The 14,778-nt window shown below is 45.6% G+C and overlaps 2 protein-coding genes across 3 annotated transcripts in view; one reads left to right on the forward strand and one right to left on the reverse strand.

The window, feature by feature from the left end:
• Nucleotides 1-2,961, forward strand: part of FAM234B (family with sequence similarity 234 member B) — a 34,232-nt gene extending 31,271 nt beyond the window's left edge. For both annotated transcript variants that reach the window (XR_008665955.1, XM_055336775.1), the window contains exon 13: nt 535-2,961. Coding sequence is in view for 1 of the 2 variants with exons in the window: in XM_055336775.1 (XP_055192750.1) it covers nt 535-540 (6 nt within the window). In the remaining variant the exon portion in view is untranslated. The remainder of the gene's footprint in view (nt 1-534) is intronic.
• A 529-nt stretch (nt 2,962-3,490) lies between these two features.
• Nucleotides 3,491-13,847, reverse strand: GSG1 (germ cell associated 1). The gene is made up of 6 exons (XM_055336785.1): nt 13,794-13,847; nt 9,421-9,739; nt 8,077-8,247; nt 6,828-6,980; nt 6,075-6,186; nt 3,491-4,117 (listed from the first exon to the last, which is right to left on the reverse strand). The coding sequence occupies exons 1-6, from the start codon at nt 13,824-13,826 to the stop codon at nt 3,772-3,774; spliced, it is 1,134 nt and encodes a 377-aa protein (XP_055192760.1). The 5' UTR covers nt 13,827-13,847; the 3' UTR covers nt 3,491-3,771.
• Between the last annotated feature and the right edge of the window lie 931 nt (nt 13,848-14,778).

The raw sequence follows: 14,778 nt of genomic DNA on the forward strand, positions 1-14,778 counted from the left end.
GCTACCAACTCCAGTTTTGTTCTCTAGAAAGTAGGGGGAGTAGGAGCCTTCTTGATTTCCTGAGTGTCAAGAGCCAGTTGTTCTTCAAGAACAGCACTATTTTCTTAGGTGCTTTTTGACCATACAGAAGTGGTACTCAGTTTTTAGCTGGGAATGGTACCATCCCCCTTAGGGAATATTTGGAAATGTGGGGTCATGGTTTTTATTGTCTCAGTGATTGAACATCTTGCCTTTGGTTCAGAGCATGATCCCGGAGTGCCAGGATCAAGTCCCACATCGGGCTTCCTGCATGGAGCCTACTTCTCCCTCTGCCTATGTCTCTGCCTCTCTCTCTGTGTCTCTCATGAATAAATAAAAAATCTTAAAAAAAAAAGTTTATCATGGAAAAAAACCAAATCTCTGGATCTTTTTGGAAGGACTTAAGAACTATTGGGGCTAGACAAAGGACAGAAAAGTAGAGGAAAAGCCTGACCTTTGGGTTTCTTTATCATGAAAAAAGATGAAAGTTGCTGATGCTTGCACTCTTTCCCCTAGATATAGTCCGATGGAATCTTCAGTTTCAGAAGAAATGAACAGCGTGGTACTGTCTCTCTCCCATGAGTGTAACGTCAGTTCTTTGGAGAGAAGGAAGACTTCAACCTCATTTCACCACCTCTGCATTATTGTTGCAAAACACTTTGGAGGGCACATTGGGAGTTCTTTGATGACAGCACGATCCATTTGGCTGGGGTATCTGACCTACCTTTTCAGTCCCTGCATAAACCCCTCTGGGCACTCCATGGATAGTTTGGAAATGTGAATATTATGTTTTATTTTTTGTATGTCTAATTTATAAACTCTTACTGGGGAATTCTGGTGAAGGTCTTCCCTGGAACATTTTGTTTTGCGTTATGCCACATGTGTGTGTATGTATTGGTATTGTGATGACATTTTCCAGATGTTCTAAGCTCCAGGGGACCTGAACACCACCACCCCCTGCCCCGTCCCCTGCCCATTTCTTGTCCTCCTGAAATACATCTGGTTGGTTTGGTCGTCTTGAAACTTCCGGGTGCCCTGCCTCTGATGTTCAGGGCCATTTGTCCTTTCCCTCTGTGTTCTCTCACTACCTGTACCTTAGCTTTTTCCCCAGCCAGGCAGCAGGGAGACAGACAGACAGTGGGAGCCTCCCTCCTCACGAACTTTCCAACTCTACACACTTGACCATAACGACCACCACATTCCTGTCAGAAGGGGAGCTAGAGAAGCATAGTTTATGACCACCCTCTAACAAGGTCCCCATTATTATGTGGTTTTGATTGGTCTACCGTCATGACCTTTTCCCTGCAGTAACTTCGGAAATGCTTGTGTGTGTGCTGTCCTTATGTCTGTGAAGTTGGGGACGATTCAGGCAGGTAGCCTTATCCCTGCCTCATTGCCACTTTGATTTCCTAGCTATCTTTTATTGGCCATCCTCTGTACTGCCTCCCATTTGCTCTATTTTATTCAGAGATATTTTTGCTTTGCTTGCACGAGAGCAGAGTGGTTTCTGGATTTTTATTCTTGCTCCTTGAGTCCCGTATGCAACCACTTTGCCTGCAACATCTCCTTCCTTGTAGAACCTTTGAAGTGCTATATTTTGAGAAAATTCCTACGTGTAAGTACTGTAACTTTTATCATTGGTTAAGTTCTTTAGAATTACCTCCACTGCTTACTTCTGCCTTCTTCCATAAATATTTTACTTCCATTAAGTTCCCTCCTAAACTTCTGGGTCATTGTTTATATAGCAGAAAATGCCATGTTAGCCAGTAGAGAACTGCTTTTCTTCTTGAATAATTTTGATCATACCCGAGTACAACTCAGGTTTTGTCTTTACTTGGGCCAGTATCTTTTTAGCTTGTATTAATAGAGGGAGTCCAGAAAAATTTAGGGAATATAGAAATTTAGGGATCCCAGATTTGAAGGGATATGTATTACTTGCCCAGTGGTAGGCATTATAACATAACAGAACAGTGGTAGCAAACAGCAGATTGGCCTGCCAGGTTTCGGGACATCCCCTGGCCTCAAGCCCCTGAAAGCAAATTTGGTTTCAACACTTTGAGAAGCTTGTGTGGGTCTAGCTTTTGTAAACTTGGGGCAACAATTAGAGGAGACCCGAGAGGATGGGGATGATTCTAGATTCACTTCTAGAGTCTGAATCTCTTGGGTAGAAGAGTCTGGGATCTTGTTTGGCCCAGTAGAGGATTCCAAGGACTAATTTTTAGTCGACTGAATAGCTAAAACTTGACTTGTGCTCCTGTGGCCTGGGCTGAGCCATCTACACCTAATCTTCCTTCTTCCCCATGTTGAGGATTTCTGGGAAAGCCACTTTAGGTAGAGGAATAAAATTCAAAGTCATTGACTGAGGACCTGGTCTGAGTTGGGGGGGATCCTTTTGGGTAGAAGATTGTGTTTATGCTGGATGAGTCCCAGAAATAAGATGAAGCTAGAAGAATGTCAGTCACTAAATTCTTCATGGTGTGTTAACAAACTAACTTCACATAGTTTGTTTTGAATCCCTTTTTGCTAGACATGGGACAGGCTCTGGGCTTCTCTTCCCTCCTGCAGCCAGGGCAGAGGGTTGAAATGGTGGCTGAGGACCGAAACTCATCCGAGCAGTGTGGGTGCTAGTCTGTCACGTGTCCCTACACTTCCTTCTCCTTGTAGGCACCCACTCTACCAGACATCTAAGATAGGAAGAGCGCCTTTCTTACCCCCACTCCAGCAAGGCCAATGTGACTGCTCTATCCACCCTAGACAGCATCTTCCCCTCCCCTAGATGGTCTCTACTCCACTTTCCAGTGTGGTATGCTGATATCAACCCCTTTTGAATGTGAACTACTACTTTTATTGCCCAGATTACAGAAGAGCCAGCTGGTATATTGTCAGGAAGCACTATTTAAAATGTGAATTGTTGCAGAATAAATACTATATATAGGAAACACATTTGTGTGTCATTCTCATTCTTCTTGGCCATCATGATGGTTTTCTCTTATGGGAAAGAGGAAGGGCAAGTGGATGGATGCGTTGGGGATCCAGAGAGGAGATATGCCATGGCCTTGTTCATTGGGGAAGTGTCCTTTACCATAAATTCCATCTAAATAACTTCAGTGGACCATTTCTGGAAGTGGACCTGTCCCTGCATGCTATGGGAGGCTTCTTGTGTTTAATAGTCTCCTGGTAGCTTCTAGGTTAATACTTAAGTTCTCACTGGGTATGTAGTCTGTGGGACACTGTAATAGGCAGTGTGGAGGACATCTGTCCTGCATGTCCAAGCTCCCAGGAGGGCCTTCGCTTTCCATTCTGTGACTTCTAGGAAAATTAAAGCACACCATGGAAGGTTGAGCCACAATGGATGACTATTAAGTTGTCCACCTGCATTTCTCCAAACCCCAGATAGAGGACCAGACTGATAAGCCCCTAGAAGGCAGGAACTCGATTTTACTTCTCTTTGTCTCCATTGTTTAGCCCAGAACTTGGCACATAACAAGCAACCAGTAGAGAAGAGGTGATTCTGAACGCAGGAGATAGGGGGGTGGTGAGATGGGACACAGGAAGGGAAAAGAAGAAAAGAGCTGGGAAGGAAGAGGGAATGGTGGCCTCTGGGCACGCACCCCTTTGGACTTGTATTTTCAGAGACGCTTGCTCTTACCCTGTGAAAACCATGCTCAAGACACAGACTTTGGCTTCAGTACATGTTGATAACAAGTGAACATGTAAGATTGGGTTCAGCCTGCCCTCTAAACCCGACTACTGCTAACACGATTCTTCCTCTACAGATGACCCTGCCACCTCTTCCTTTAGCCCCCGGCTAAGTCCTTGTTGAAATCCCTTGCGGTGTAGCTCTGAGTAGAAGTCAACTCCTTCAGAGACAGAGCGGATGGGCTGATTGTGGTACTGGTGGTAGCTGGTCAAAGTAACCCCCGTGTGGGCCGCGCATGACAGATGCTGAAGGGAACACTGGTGGTGGTGCGGCAGGAAGCTCAGCTTTCCTTTGAAGCTCTTACTGTGCTTACACTTGAACTCCAGCACCAGCTTGGTGTATGTGTTGAAGGTGGTGACTGCTGATGCCATGCAGCAGGTGAAGGAAACCCAGGCCACACTAGGGAAGAACAAAAACACTGGACAGTCAGAATCTGACCTACTTATAGGTCTGAGAGAAAAACACCACAATCCCTCACTAGTAAACCAATAAACTAGGCTGATGCCCCTTACGGATTCAGGGACCTGAGTGTGTTCCCTTCTACCATGTTGCAGGTAAAGAGCTGTGCTTAAGAGGCCTGAATTTGGTCTGCCTTAGTAGGATATGTTCTGAATATTTTCTAATCAAAGAGAATGACTCTTGTAGTATTACAAGTCTGACTAGGAGTTTAACAGATTCATTTTCACTGGATTGCTTAGCTATCAGCACTGTGCTCTTTTATTCCTGATGTGCTTGTTCAGGCACACACACGCACACAGTTTTCTGGACTATGGTTTCCCAAGCTGTGGTTATCCTTGTAATCCCCCAAGATTCATAGACCTATAGCTCAGTCGTATAGAGTAGCGCAGTGCAGCACTCCACACCTACCTGACACACACACACACACACACCCTGCCCAAGATTTTCCTTCTCTCAGATCAGACACTGGGAGTGAACATTCCTCTTCCATCTTCTTTTGTTTTGAGTTGGTCTTAGGGGCCACAAAGTTGAGCCTCTATCTTGCAGGCAACATTCACTACAAATCTGGAGGTATTATATGTTGTACTGGTGGAATTTGCCTATTACGAAAACAGTGTGGTTCTTGGCTTGAGGAAGTTTAGAATGGCTGGAAGAGAAGCTGGAGATTTAAGAGAAGCTGGATGGATTCAACAAAAAACAAAACAAAAAAAAAAAAAAACAAAAACACCAGGGAACTCTATCAGACACATTCCTAAAAACTTGGAAAGTCAACCCCTAAATCTCTCACCACGATTCTGGGAAGCCCAGGAAACAGGAAGTTGTGTAAGGTTAGTGAGGAATTTCATGAGGTCAAGTGATGGGTAAAGCCAGGCCACACGCTGGCACTGCACGTTCCTGTGTGCCGCCTCTGACAGCCTGAGCAGACCGGGCTGGGGATGCTTCTGATGAGTGTGCGATAGTCTGAGCTCTGCAGGTGTAATGCCAAGAACAGCGAACGAAAGGTGCAGAACGATGGGTCTGGAAAATAAGTTCTGGCGGCTGGTAAATAGCCCAGAGACGCCTGAATCAAACAGCACATATTCTATCATGAGAAAAGGGGATAGGATCTCATGACAGACATGGGTAGTCGTCCATATTGCCTCCGTTAGCTTGGAAACTCGAGCTGGAGGCATTGTCTTCTCAGCACTGTTAAAGTACTTAGCACTTGCTCCAGACAGCAGTGCAGGTCCAAGCTGGCACCGTGAATAGAATGTGTTCCTCAAGGGAGAGAGTGAGGAACTCTGAGACAAAGGGGATATTTGCTTCGGATATGTTTATTTTCTCATGGTTGCTGCTTCTCTCTTTTTAAGAGAAACCGAAAGTAATTGCTTCCTTCATTCTTTCAGGGTTAGAGAATGACTGGTGGGGAGGGGTGGTTTTTTCTCACACAGTTTGGTGGAGTAAGAATGGAAGTAGGAAGAAGTTACTCTTCATTATAGAAGAGTCAGCCATTCACAGGGAACGGAATTCAAATCTCAAGGCTAATTCTTCGTTTCTCTGTCCTCCAATACCTTGAACCATAAAATGTATAGAATACAGAGCATCACTTGCACAAGCCACCCAGAATCAGTCTTATTTCCCATGGCAAGATATATTTCAGGTGAGGGAGCAGCTACTACAGTTGTAGGTTTGGAAAGACTGGACAAAACCAGCCAGAAGGATCTTCTCTGTACCTCCACAGGAGGTGGGGAAAGAACAGGTGTGGCCTGATGGGCCAGCCATTGGGTCGACAGATTCCTGGGCTGAGCGACGAAGAGAAGACAGAAGGACACTGAGCAAGCATCTAGTCAAGGGCAGAACATCTAATGCAGGGTGGCTGGGGAGGGGCTAGAAGGTTCAGGAGATGGTGAGCACTTACTAGAAGGCCCAGCCATAATTCCAAGCATGTGGCCTCCAGTCTTCTGGACCCAAGTTGGCAGTTGCCTGGAAGACTTGTGAATACGTCATATGGGCCACCATCCCCAGAAGGCCTACAGAGGGAACAGGAAGGCAGCCCCCTCAGACACTGGCATTGCCCTCTCTAGGGAATGTGAGTTTGGAGCAACTTTCCTCATTTTGCATCGGGTACAGCCTATGTTGAGATGCTCTGTTTCCCATCTGCCACCACACGTCCAGGGAGACTAATCTGCAAAGGGGGCTTCTCCTTGAATGCATAGCCTTGCAGTAGGTTGCCCCAGGCTTTAGGTGGAGAGCTAAGGGGAAAGTTTCTGAGTCAATGCTGCACTTAGGGCCTTTTGACTTCTTCCCACCCATGCCCTCAATATGAGATTTATTTTTGATCTATCTTTATATCTGCATCTCTTACTCTTACTTGATCCCATGGAATCTTGAAAAGCTCTGAGTATGTACAATGGAAAAAAGTAAACCAAACTGTATTTCACCTACTGAGAAACCTTGCAAATAAGATGAACCTATAGAGAAATCATTTTGCCAAGTACATAATGATCTAATATAAAATTTCATTCCAACTCCGATGTACCTGCAACATGTCTCCTCCATCCGTTCCTTATCTTGCCTCCTCCTTCCTGCCCTCCCGATAGACACACGAGCCTAGCAGAGGTGCCTCAAAGGTGATGAGGCACCCACTCTCTCCTGTCTGGGAGGTACCCACCTGACAAGACAGAGGAAATTGCCGCGAAGGCACTCAGCTTGAGCCCGTAGCCCAGGTTCCCAGTGAACAGCAGGTCCATTAGCAGCAGGAGGAAGCTGACGAATTCAAGTCCGATGGAGAAGAACTGGGCTCCCAGTGATAACCATAGGATCTCTGTCAGAAACCAGAGGAAGAAGAGCCCTCACCCTGACAGTTGGATGACTGAACACTGAGCAACCAGTGCCTGTCAGAAGGGAAAGCCTTGCAGAGTCAGAGAAGAGGAGAATGGGACAGAGCTGGCACCAGAGGGGAGCTTTCCCTAATGTGGGTCTTTTGCTGTCACCCCCAGGGCTCTCTGCTCTGCTCAGTACCTGATAGAGAATCAAGGAAACTTGACTGACTGGAAATAGGTGAGGAGATTTGAGAGGAAATCTTCTAATTGTCACAAAATCTTGGGGCGCCTGGGTGGCTCAGTGGTTGAGCATCTGCCTTTGCCTCAAGGTCCTGGGATCGAGTCCTGCATCGGGCTCCTGGGGATCCTGCTTCCAACCTCTGCCTATGTCTCTGCCTCTCTCTCTCTCTGTGTCTCTCATGGATTAAAAAAAAAAAATCTTAAAAAAAATCTTGCAGGGGCATGACTTTGCTGTGGGTCATTTTTGCTCTCTTTTTTCCTGATTGAATATTAGAGCAGTCACTTCTGTTTCTCCCTTTCCTTTTATCACTCCCTCTGTTAAAATGTATATATATTTTATTTAAAAGATATATGAGAAAAAAAGTTTTCTAAGCTTTTCAACATGGTTACTTGGCAACATGAGGAGGTTAGAGCTGTTGGTGTGTGTTTTTTTTTTTCTATTTGGGAACTTTATTTTTATTTTTTTTTAAAGATTTTATTTATTTATTCATGATAGTCACACAGAGAGGCAGAGAGGCAGAGAGGCAGAGACACAGGCAGAGGGAGAAGCAGGCTCCATGCAGGGAGCCTGACGTGGGATTCGATCCCAGGTCTCCAGGATCACGCCCCGGGCCAAAGGCAGGCGCCAAACCGCTGCACCACCCAGGGATCCCTATTTGGGAACTTTATATGTTCCTGCTGTTCCTCTTTTTTTTTTCTTTTGCATTCCTGCATATGAATGAGAACTGGCTCTGGAAGGAATGTGTCACCCCTGGGACTCAGAAGAAGAGAAAAAGAGAGGACAGTACAATATAGAGCACTGTTGGGCCAGAGGGGCCCAATTCAATGGCAACTAAATTTGTTATCAAACCCACATACTTGCCACAAGCCCCAAGGGAGGGTGGGGGAGGAAAGCCTTCTCCATCAACTGCTTCCCTCCAAATCGGAGAGTGGGGTGACATGGGCCTTGCAACGTGGCAAACTCCAGTAGTCCTTTCTCACCTCTCTCGGTTGGTGGTGTGAGTTCATTGAAAGTTCGGCACCTCTCCCCTGAAACACAGTCAAGGTATAACCTCAGGGAGGGATGAAAACTTCCCCAGTCCCACACCTGGCACCGTTTCAGTGGCTCAGACCAGACATCTCTCTTTGAAAGCAGGAAAGAATGCATCGTGGATGGATGGATGGATGACATAGGCAAGAATCACTCAGGATTAATTTCTCTGTCCCTGGTTCCTGACAGTGAGGAAGAGGACATTACCCCGAGAGGGCTTCTGCAGGGAAATGTTCCCATTTCTCATGTCAGGAAGGTTAACAGTCCTAATGTTAACCAACACCTTTTGCTGCCACCTACCACTGGTCTGAATGGCTCTCAATTGTCTCTAGGACTGAGGTGGGAGCTGCATTAAATGGCACATTATTAACACATAGAAATACACACACCACACACACACACACACACACACACACACACAATTTATATTCCTCTTCATCTCTTTTTTCCCTTAGCTCAAGTAGGGAGAAATAGGCTAATTGTACTCAATTCTGGGCTTCAGGAAAACTTCACTACCTGGTGACCTCTGAATGCTTGGAGCAAGGAGGAGAGGGTGTCCTTAGGCTAAAAACCCGAGAAATGCAAGTTAAGGAAGGCACAGTGACACAGCACCCGCTTTGTCAGTAAGGCATTGAGCTGCAGGAGACCTGAGAGGTCAAGCGTGTCTTTACTTGATCTAGTTACCTTCCTGGGGCTTCGGTTCCCCTATGCTGGAAATATAATGGTGATACTTAGAACAAGAAAATCCTTTGGGTGGGATGAGGGAGGAAGGGGCTTTACAGGTGATCTACTCTGATCCTTCCATCTCACTGACAAAAAAATCAAGGTCTGTAGAGAGGATGCTGCTCATATAAGGTCGCAGCTGGGCAGAGCCAGGGCTTTTCCTGTAAGAATCATCTCTCCTCATTTGGTCTCCAAAGACACCAGAGTGGGAATTCTCATGATGTTACAAGTCTAAATAAAACCACCTAAGGACAGTGCTATTTAAAAAGCAGCATGTCTACTAGACGGTCAGGAGGGGCAAAGCAGGTGGACTGTTGGTCTTATTTACTGGGAGTCCTAGGCCGAAGGGATGGGATACAGAGGTGGGAGATGCCGAGCCTTCCCACTGGTTCTTGTCCCTGTTAGGTCCTCTGGGGAAATAAATCAGGCATCTGGGCTGAGGAACCCACCTGGTTCTTCCACAATTTCCTCACAGGATAGCCACATGCCGCTCCAGAAGGCATGGAAGGAGAAGCGGTCATCCCCAGCCTCCCAGCTGTATTGCACCACCTCCTGGGATGATGCGTCGGTGCTGCTCCCATCCAAGGGCACCGGCACGTCAAAGCACTCGGTTGCCAGACCTTTTCCGCACACGGGCTTGGGCACCTTCTGTGTGCCCACAAACCAGGAGTTGCTGAGCAGGGATGTTGTGGAGAGGCTGAGTGATAGCATGTTGAGGATGGCAGATAGGAGTGTCCGTTGGCCAGAGGAGCCCTTCGAGAACTCCATCTGTAAGACAAACAGAGAGCTTGATTTCAGAGCCTCCTTGGAGGGCTGGAAATCCTTCCCTGCGGCTCCCTGAGCACAAGCCACGCTCCTCCACCGCGATGGGCCTATATCTCCGGAACTTTCTCCAAGGAGTCCCGTGGAGGCTTAGCTTCAGGAATGGCCTGGAGTAGGCACCATAGTGTTTATTTAAGCTGGACCTCATTATACTAAAATGCTTATTGAGGGTGATCTGAATAAGTATCAGAAAATAGCCTAAGTCAGAATGTGATTAAACCACTGAGCTAGTGTCTATCAAGTTGAGGGAAGGAATTGGGGCCACTCTAATGCGCTTACTGATAATTATTTTTGGCTTTGTCTCAATGAGAGGTAGTAGCACTGACTTGCTGAGGTACTTTTTAATCGTAACAACGGAAGTTTGGGGTGCCCTCTCCTCTGTATTACGGAGTCCTCTGAGAGAAGAGTAAAGGAGGATGTGGCCTATCAACCAAAGTTAAGCTGGGTCACCCCAGGTAGGGAGCAGCAAGGATTAGGGCTGTCAGGATTGAAGAAGGTAGTGGACCAACTGGGCTGTGGGGTGGCTGAAACCCCTGGAGAGGTGGTGAGGCTATAGGTTCTGAGAGAGGTTGTGATGTGGGTTGAGGTTTCATACACAGCCACAGAGATGACTGAATCTCAAAGAGGAGGTGGCTACATGGCGTCCAGGAGACTGGAAACCCAGTGTCATGGTCATGGAGCCCCCCAGGGAGGGTGCCCTTGGTCAATAAAGAGGCACTTAGAGGGGCATCTCCACGGCTTGATGTCACAGTGATGCCTGGCTCCCAGAGGATACAGTGTGTGGCAGCAGAAAGATCTGTGGCCCCATGGCTCTGGCTGGAGTCTCTGACCCCCCTATCATTTTAGCCTAAGAGAAGAGGAAAGCCAGTTGAAAAATGACCACTGTTAGATGTTTCGACCTTGGTGAGTGGTGACTTGGAGCCAGATGGAACTTTAGAAAAATCAAGTAATCTGACAGGGCTTGCACTTTGTGTAATGGAGCAGTTTATACTGTTATATTAATACACACTGAAGGGAAAAAAGAAGCCCATATTTAGTTGCTGACAGATGCTTCTTAAAGTAAACCATCTTGAGCTTTCTGGGGATCTCTCATATCAGAATTAATCAGACCTAAATCTGCTTAGCTTAAGAAACGTAAATAAAACCATAGCTAAATGGGACAGGCCCATAAATCTGCCTCATAATCTTCAGCTTAACATTGTCTGCATTTAACAGGGAACTTTATCTTAGAAATATAACAGTTTGTTTTTCGGAATTTCCAGGACTGAAACAGTGCATACCACAGACAAAGTGCAGATTATTTATGGCAAAAAGAAATATACAAAGTTCATATGCATGTAAAAATCAATATATAAGACACATGATAAAACAACTTTGGGAAAGCAATCTGCTAATATGATTTTTAAAAAGCACTCAACAAATTAAATCCACCAAGAATTGTCGGTCTGTGCAGGACCTAGGTGGCCTTGGTAAAGAAAACCTTAGCATCTGGAGGGAAGAAAGATCTCCTATTAGCCCGTATGGAAGTCACACGTTGCCCCTGTTCCCCCACCCCCAAAGAATGTTTCTATCTTGCTTTTAACTGTGAAAATCCTATTGGTTTTAGCCACGGTTCCATTACTGTAAGTTATTCTTTCTAATTTTTTTTCTATCTATTGCTTGAACAGGAAATGGACTTCCAGATAAAGCATCATTAATCATTCTGTATCAAGACTGACCTAACGATTTAGGCAATTCTACATTTTAAACAACTTCCTTTTCAATCTAACATGGCTTAGAAATTTGTCTACTATCACATCAGATTTTTACTCTACCCTCAATTTGTTTCAAGTTACACATATTTGTAAATTGGTCTGCAGATTATTCACAGATAAGAATAATGAACCCTGGACCACAGTACAACCACTTTGTGGCACCAAAGTGATAACCAATTTAAGGAAGAAGTGATCTGAGAAACAAAGGATGAAAAAAAGCTTGAAATAAAGATCAAAGAGGCTGCTTCCAGAAGAAATGTCCAACCAAGGACACAGGGAGCCTTATTCAAGAATTATCTTGACAATTGAATGGGAATTAATTCAAGAGCCTTTTCAACACTTATAGTGCCTTGCGCTTCATCATGTTTTATTTCTCCCTAAACGTGCCCTTTCTCTCTGGGATCCAGATAACCTCTTGAATTGGAAGATCAAGTCTAATTTTGCAATGATCTCTTTAAGGTGATCATGAAGCAGCAGCAGCTATAAGAAATGTTGTATCTTTGCATATGCTGACAAGCCCAATGCCAAAGTGACTCTTTACTCTCTAGAAAAGGGACAGAGAGTGGCTTCCCAGACACTCTGGCTCAGATCAATAGGAAATGAATGCATAGGTGCCAAAATGTCACTAATTCTCCCATCAACATAGGTTAACAGAAAAACTCAGAATTAACATAGATGACAAATTGATGAGACAGTCACAACTCTTAATCAGGTGCAAAATAGCTATGGAACGTGTGTTCTGAACAATGAGAAGGGGAAGCTGGTTACCTTGGCCATGGTCAGCGTCTTGCAGCTTGTCTGGAAGGATCGTAGGATGTCATCTGCGCCGCCCCAAATCCCTTTGGTTTAATGTTGACAGAATGAGACTGCCTTCCCACCCTCCCTTCCGATCCCTCCTCTTCTATCACCTATTTTTTTGGAGTGTCTCATGATTAAATGCTGCCTTGCAGGGAACTTGGGCATTTAATAATTGACGATGCAATCATGGCCCAGCTGTTCTGGAAGATTACACAGGAGAGCTTGCCAGTGGGGATCTGGGATTAAGCAAAAGCAGCAAGGACCTGCATTCACCGAAGGAAGTTTCTTTAAAAAGTTAAGATTCAGTTTCCACCTAACTGCCATTCCCTAGGAAGCGGGTGGGAAGGGCTTGGGGTTGATTTGAAGGCAGATACAGAAACTATTACAGGGGCGCCATTACTACAAAAGTTCCCATTCCTTTGTGTAGGGTTTTCCATCCTTTTAATAAGCTCTGTTATCTGCAATGTCAGGGTTTCGGAAAGCCATGGGTATGAAACAGCTTCCTTGTGTCACGGGTGATCTTCACCATCCAGTTAACATCGTTAGTAGGGGTTATTAACAACATCCCTCCAATGGAATCCAATGGGATACTGAGACAGTCAGAGAGTGTTGGGTGGGGTTGGGGGCGAGGATGCAGATGGACTAGAACTGGAGAGAACTCTGTGTCTCTCATGAATAAATAAAATCTCCGCCCCCCTCCAAAAAAAAGAACTGGAAAGAAATGATCTCCAGGGTCAGCAATGCTAGATTTTATCTGCCATTTCTCTCCCAATCTTCAGGCAGAGGAATAAAAATGTTTGTTTCTAAAACTCAAAAAAAAAAAAAAGTAATCTGACAAATGAATAAGGGACATATCTTCTTGCTGCCAGTCACCTAGAAGTACAAGCTGTTCTTATGTCCTCAAAAATCGTACCGATTAACCGGGATGACAAGACTGAAACACATTCTGCAGCTTCTTTTGATTCTCTGAATACCCGCCATGGGTTTTTGTCCTCTGTGCCTTTGCAGATGCTCTTCCTTCTTTCTGGAATGTCTTCAGTCTCCTTTTTATCTGGCGATCTGCCTCTCATCAAGATTAGTGTAAAAGTCACTCCTTCTCTGAAAATGTCTCTTTTCTCCCAAAGAACAGTTTCCTCCTCTCCGTCCTTCCATACTGTAACCCTCTTGTGATATCTTCCCATGTTTCATGATACTTGTCTCAATCATAAAGTCCTGAAAGGCCACTCCTTTACTGGAGCAGCAGATCAGTTCTCAGATCTGACCGAGCACAGTATTCAGATTCCCGGGCCCTTGTCCTGAGATTTCACAGTAGGGGTGAGGCCCAGGACTCTTTCGTTTTAGAAATTAAAGTGCCATCAAGGAACACCCGCTGTTTGACTCATTTGGGGCTTACGTTTAATGAAACCCTCACATTCGGCCCGGTCCTCCCCCACCTCTCCCAGACTTACCACCAACCAAGTCATGGTTTTCCCATTCTGCATTTGTGCAGTTAGTTGGTGGAATCAAAGGCAGGCTCCCCTCCGAGTGAATGAGCCCACATTCTAGCCAGATGAGTCTCCTCTGGATCTTGCTCCCTACAAGATCTAGGGGTCTCGTCCTCTTCTAAGGCTGATGTAACAGCACATTTGATGCACGTGTGCTTATGCACAGTCACGGGTGTGACTCCTATATCACCCCAACGACTCTCTTTATTCATCGTGACAAAGCTCCCCCTCCTTTGGGAGAAGGGAGAAGGATTTTGTGGTCACTTTTCACATTTGACTTGGCTGTCACTTGACTGACTATACAGCTTTTGTCCCGACGCTGGGTGGCGCTCTCTCCTTATATTTTTCTCTCTCTGGTCACAGGCTGCCCCCAGGAGTCAGCAAATGTGGGTGTAGGTGGCGGCTCCTCCCTGTGGGATGGCTTTTTTTTTTTTTTTCTTCCTTTGGCTTCTTCCCCACTCCCACATCTATAGAATGCCTTGTGTCATCCGTAGGGAATTCAGGGCTTGGAATGAACTCTGGGAGCATCTAGCCGCTCCCTCGAGGACATCTTGTAGGATTATTTCCTGTAGCACATTTTTTTGTGGCCAGTTCCAGCTTTCAGTGACTCAGAGAACCTCAAATACTTCCCCTGGGAAATGCAACTCTATGATATCAGAAAATAGAGTTAGCCAATGCTTCCTGAGGAGTTTGGTGCACATTTTTCTTTATTGAATTGTTATCCTCATTCCCTTTCCACCCCACAATAGTGAACAATTCTTTTCCCTTCTCCGCGCTTACACCCCTCAAATACTTACAGACACTTCTCATATCCCGCTTGAGTCACCGTTTGGCACAGTGTGATGTCTTTGGTTTTTATTGCCTCTGCTCATAAACCACACCCCTGTGTCTTAGTAGGTTGAAATTCGCCTTCTCCAGGGAAAAGGGGATGTGAGTGGCAGAGTCTTGA

The sequence above is a fragment of the Nyctereutes procyonoides genome, unplaced genomic scaffold, assembly GCF_905146905.1.
Source record: "Nyctereutes procyonoides isolate TBG_1078 unplaced genomic scaffold, NYPRO_anot_genome, whole genome shotgun sequence".
NCBI lineage: Eukaryota > Metazoa > Chordata > Mammalia > Carnivora > Canidae > Nyctereutes > Nyctereutes procyonoides.

Excerpts from the sequence above, each read along its gene's own strand:
- GSG1 (XM_055336785.1), bottom strand. The coding sequence starts at position 13,826 with ATGCAGAATGGGAAAACCATGACTTGGTTGGTG. Across the intron at positions 8,248-9,420 it reads GGAAATTGTGGAAGAACCAG|GGGAGAGGTGCCGAACTTTC; the intron begins GTGGGTTCCTCA and ends ACTGTGTTTCAG. Across the intron at positions 4,118-6,074 it reads AATTATGGCTGGGCCTTCTA|TGTGGCCTGGGTTTCCTTCA; the intron begins GTAAGTGCTCAC and ends GTTCTTCCCTAG.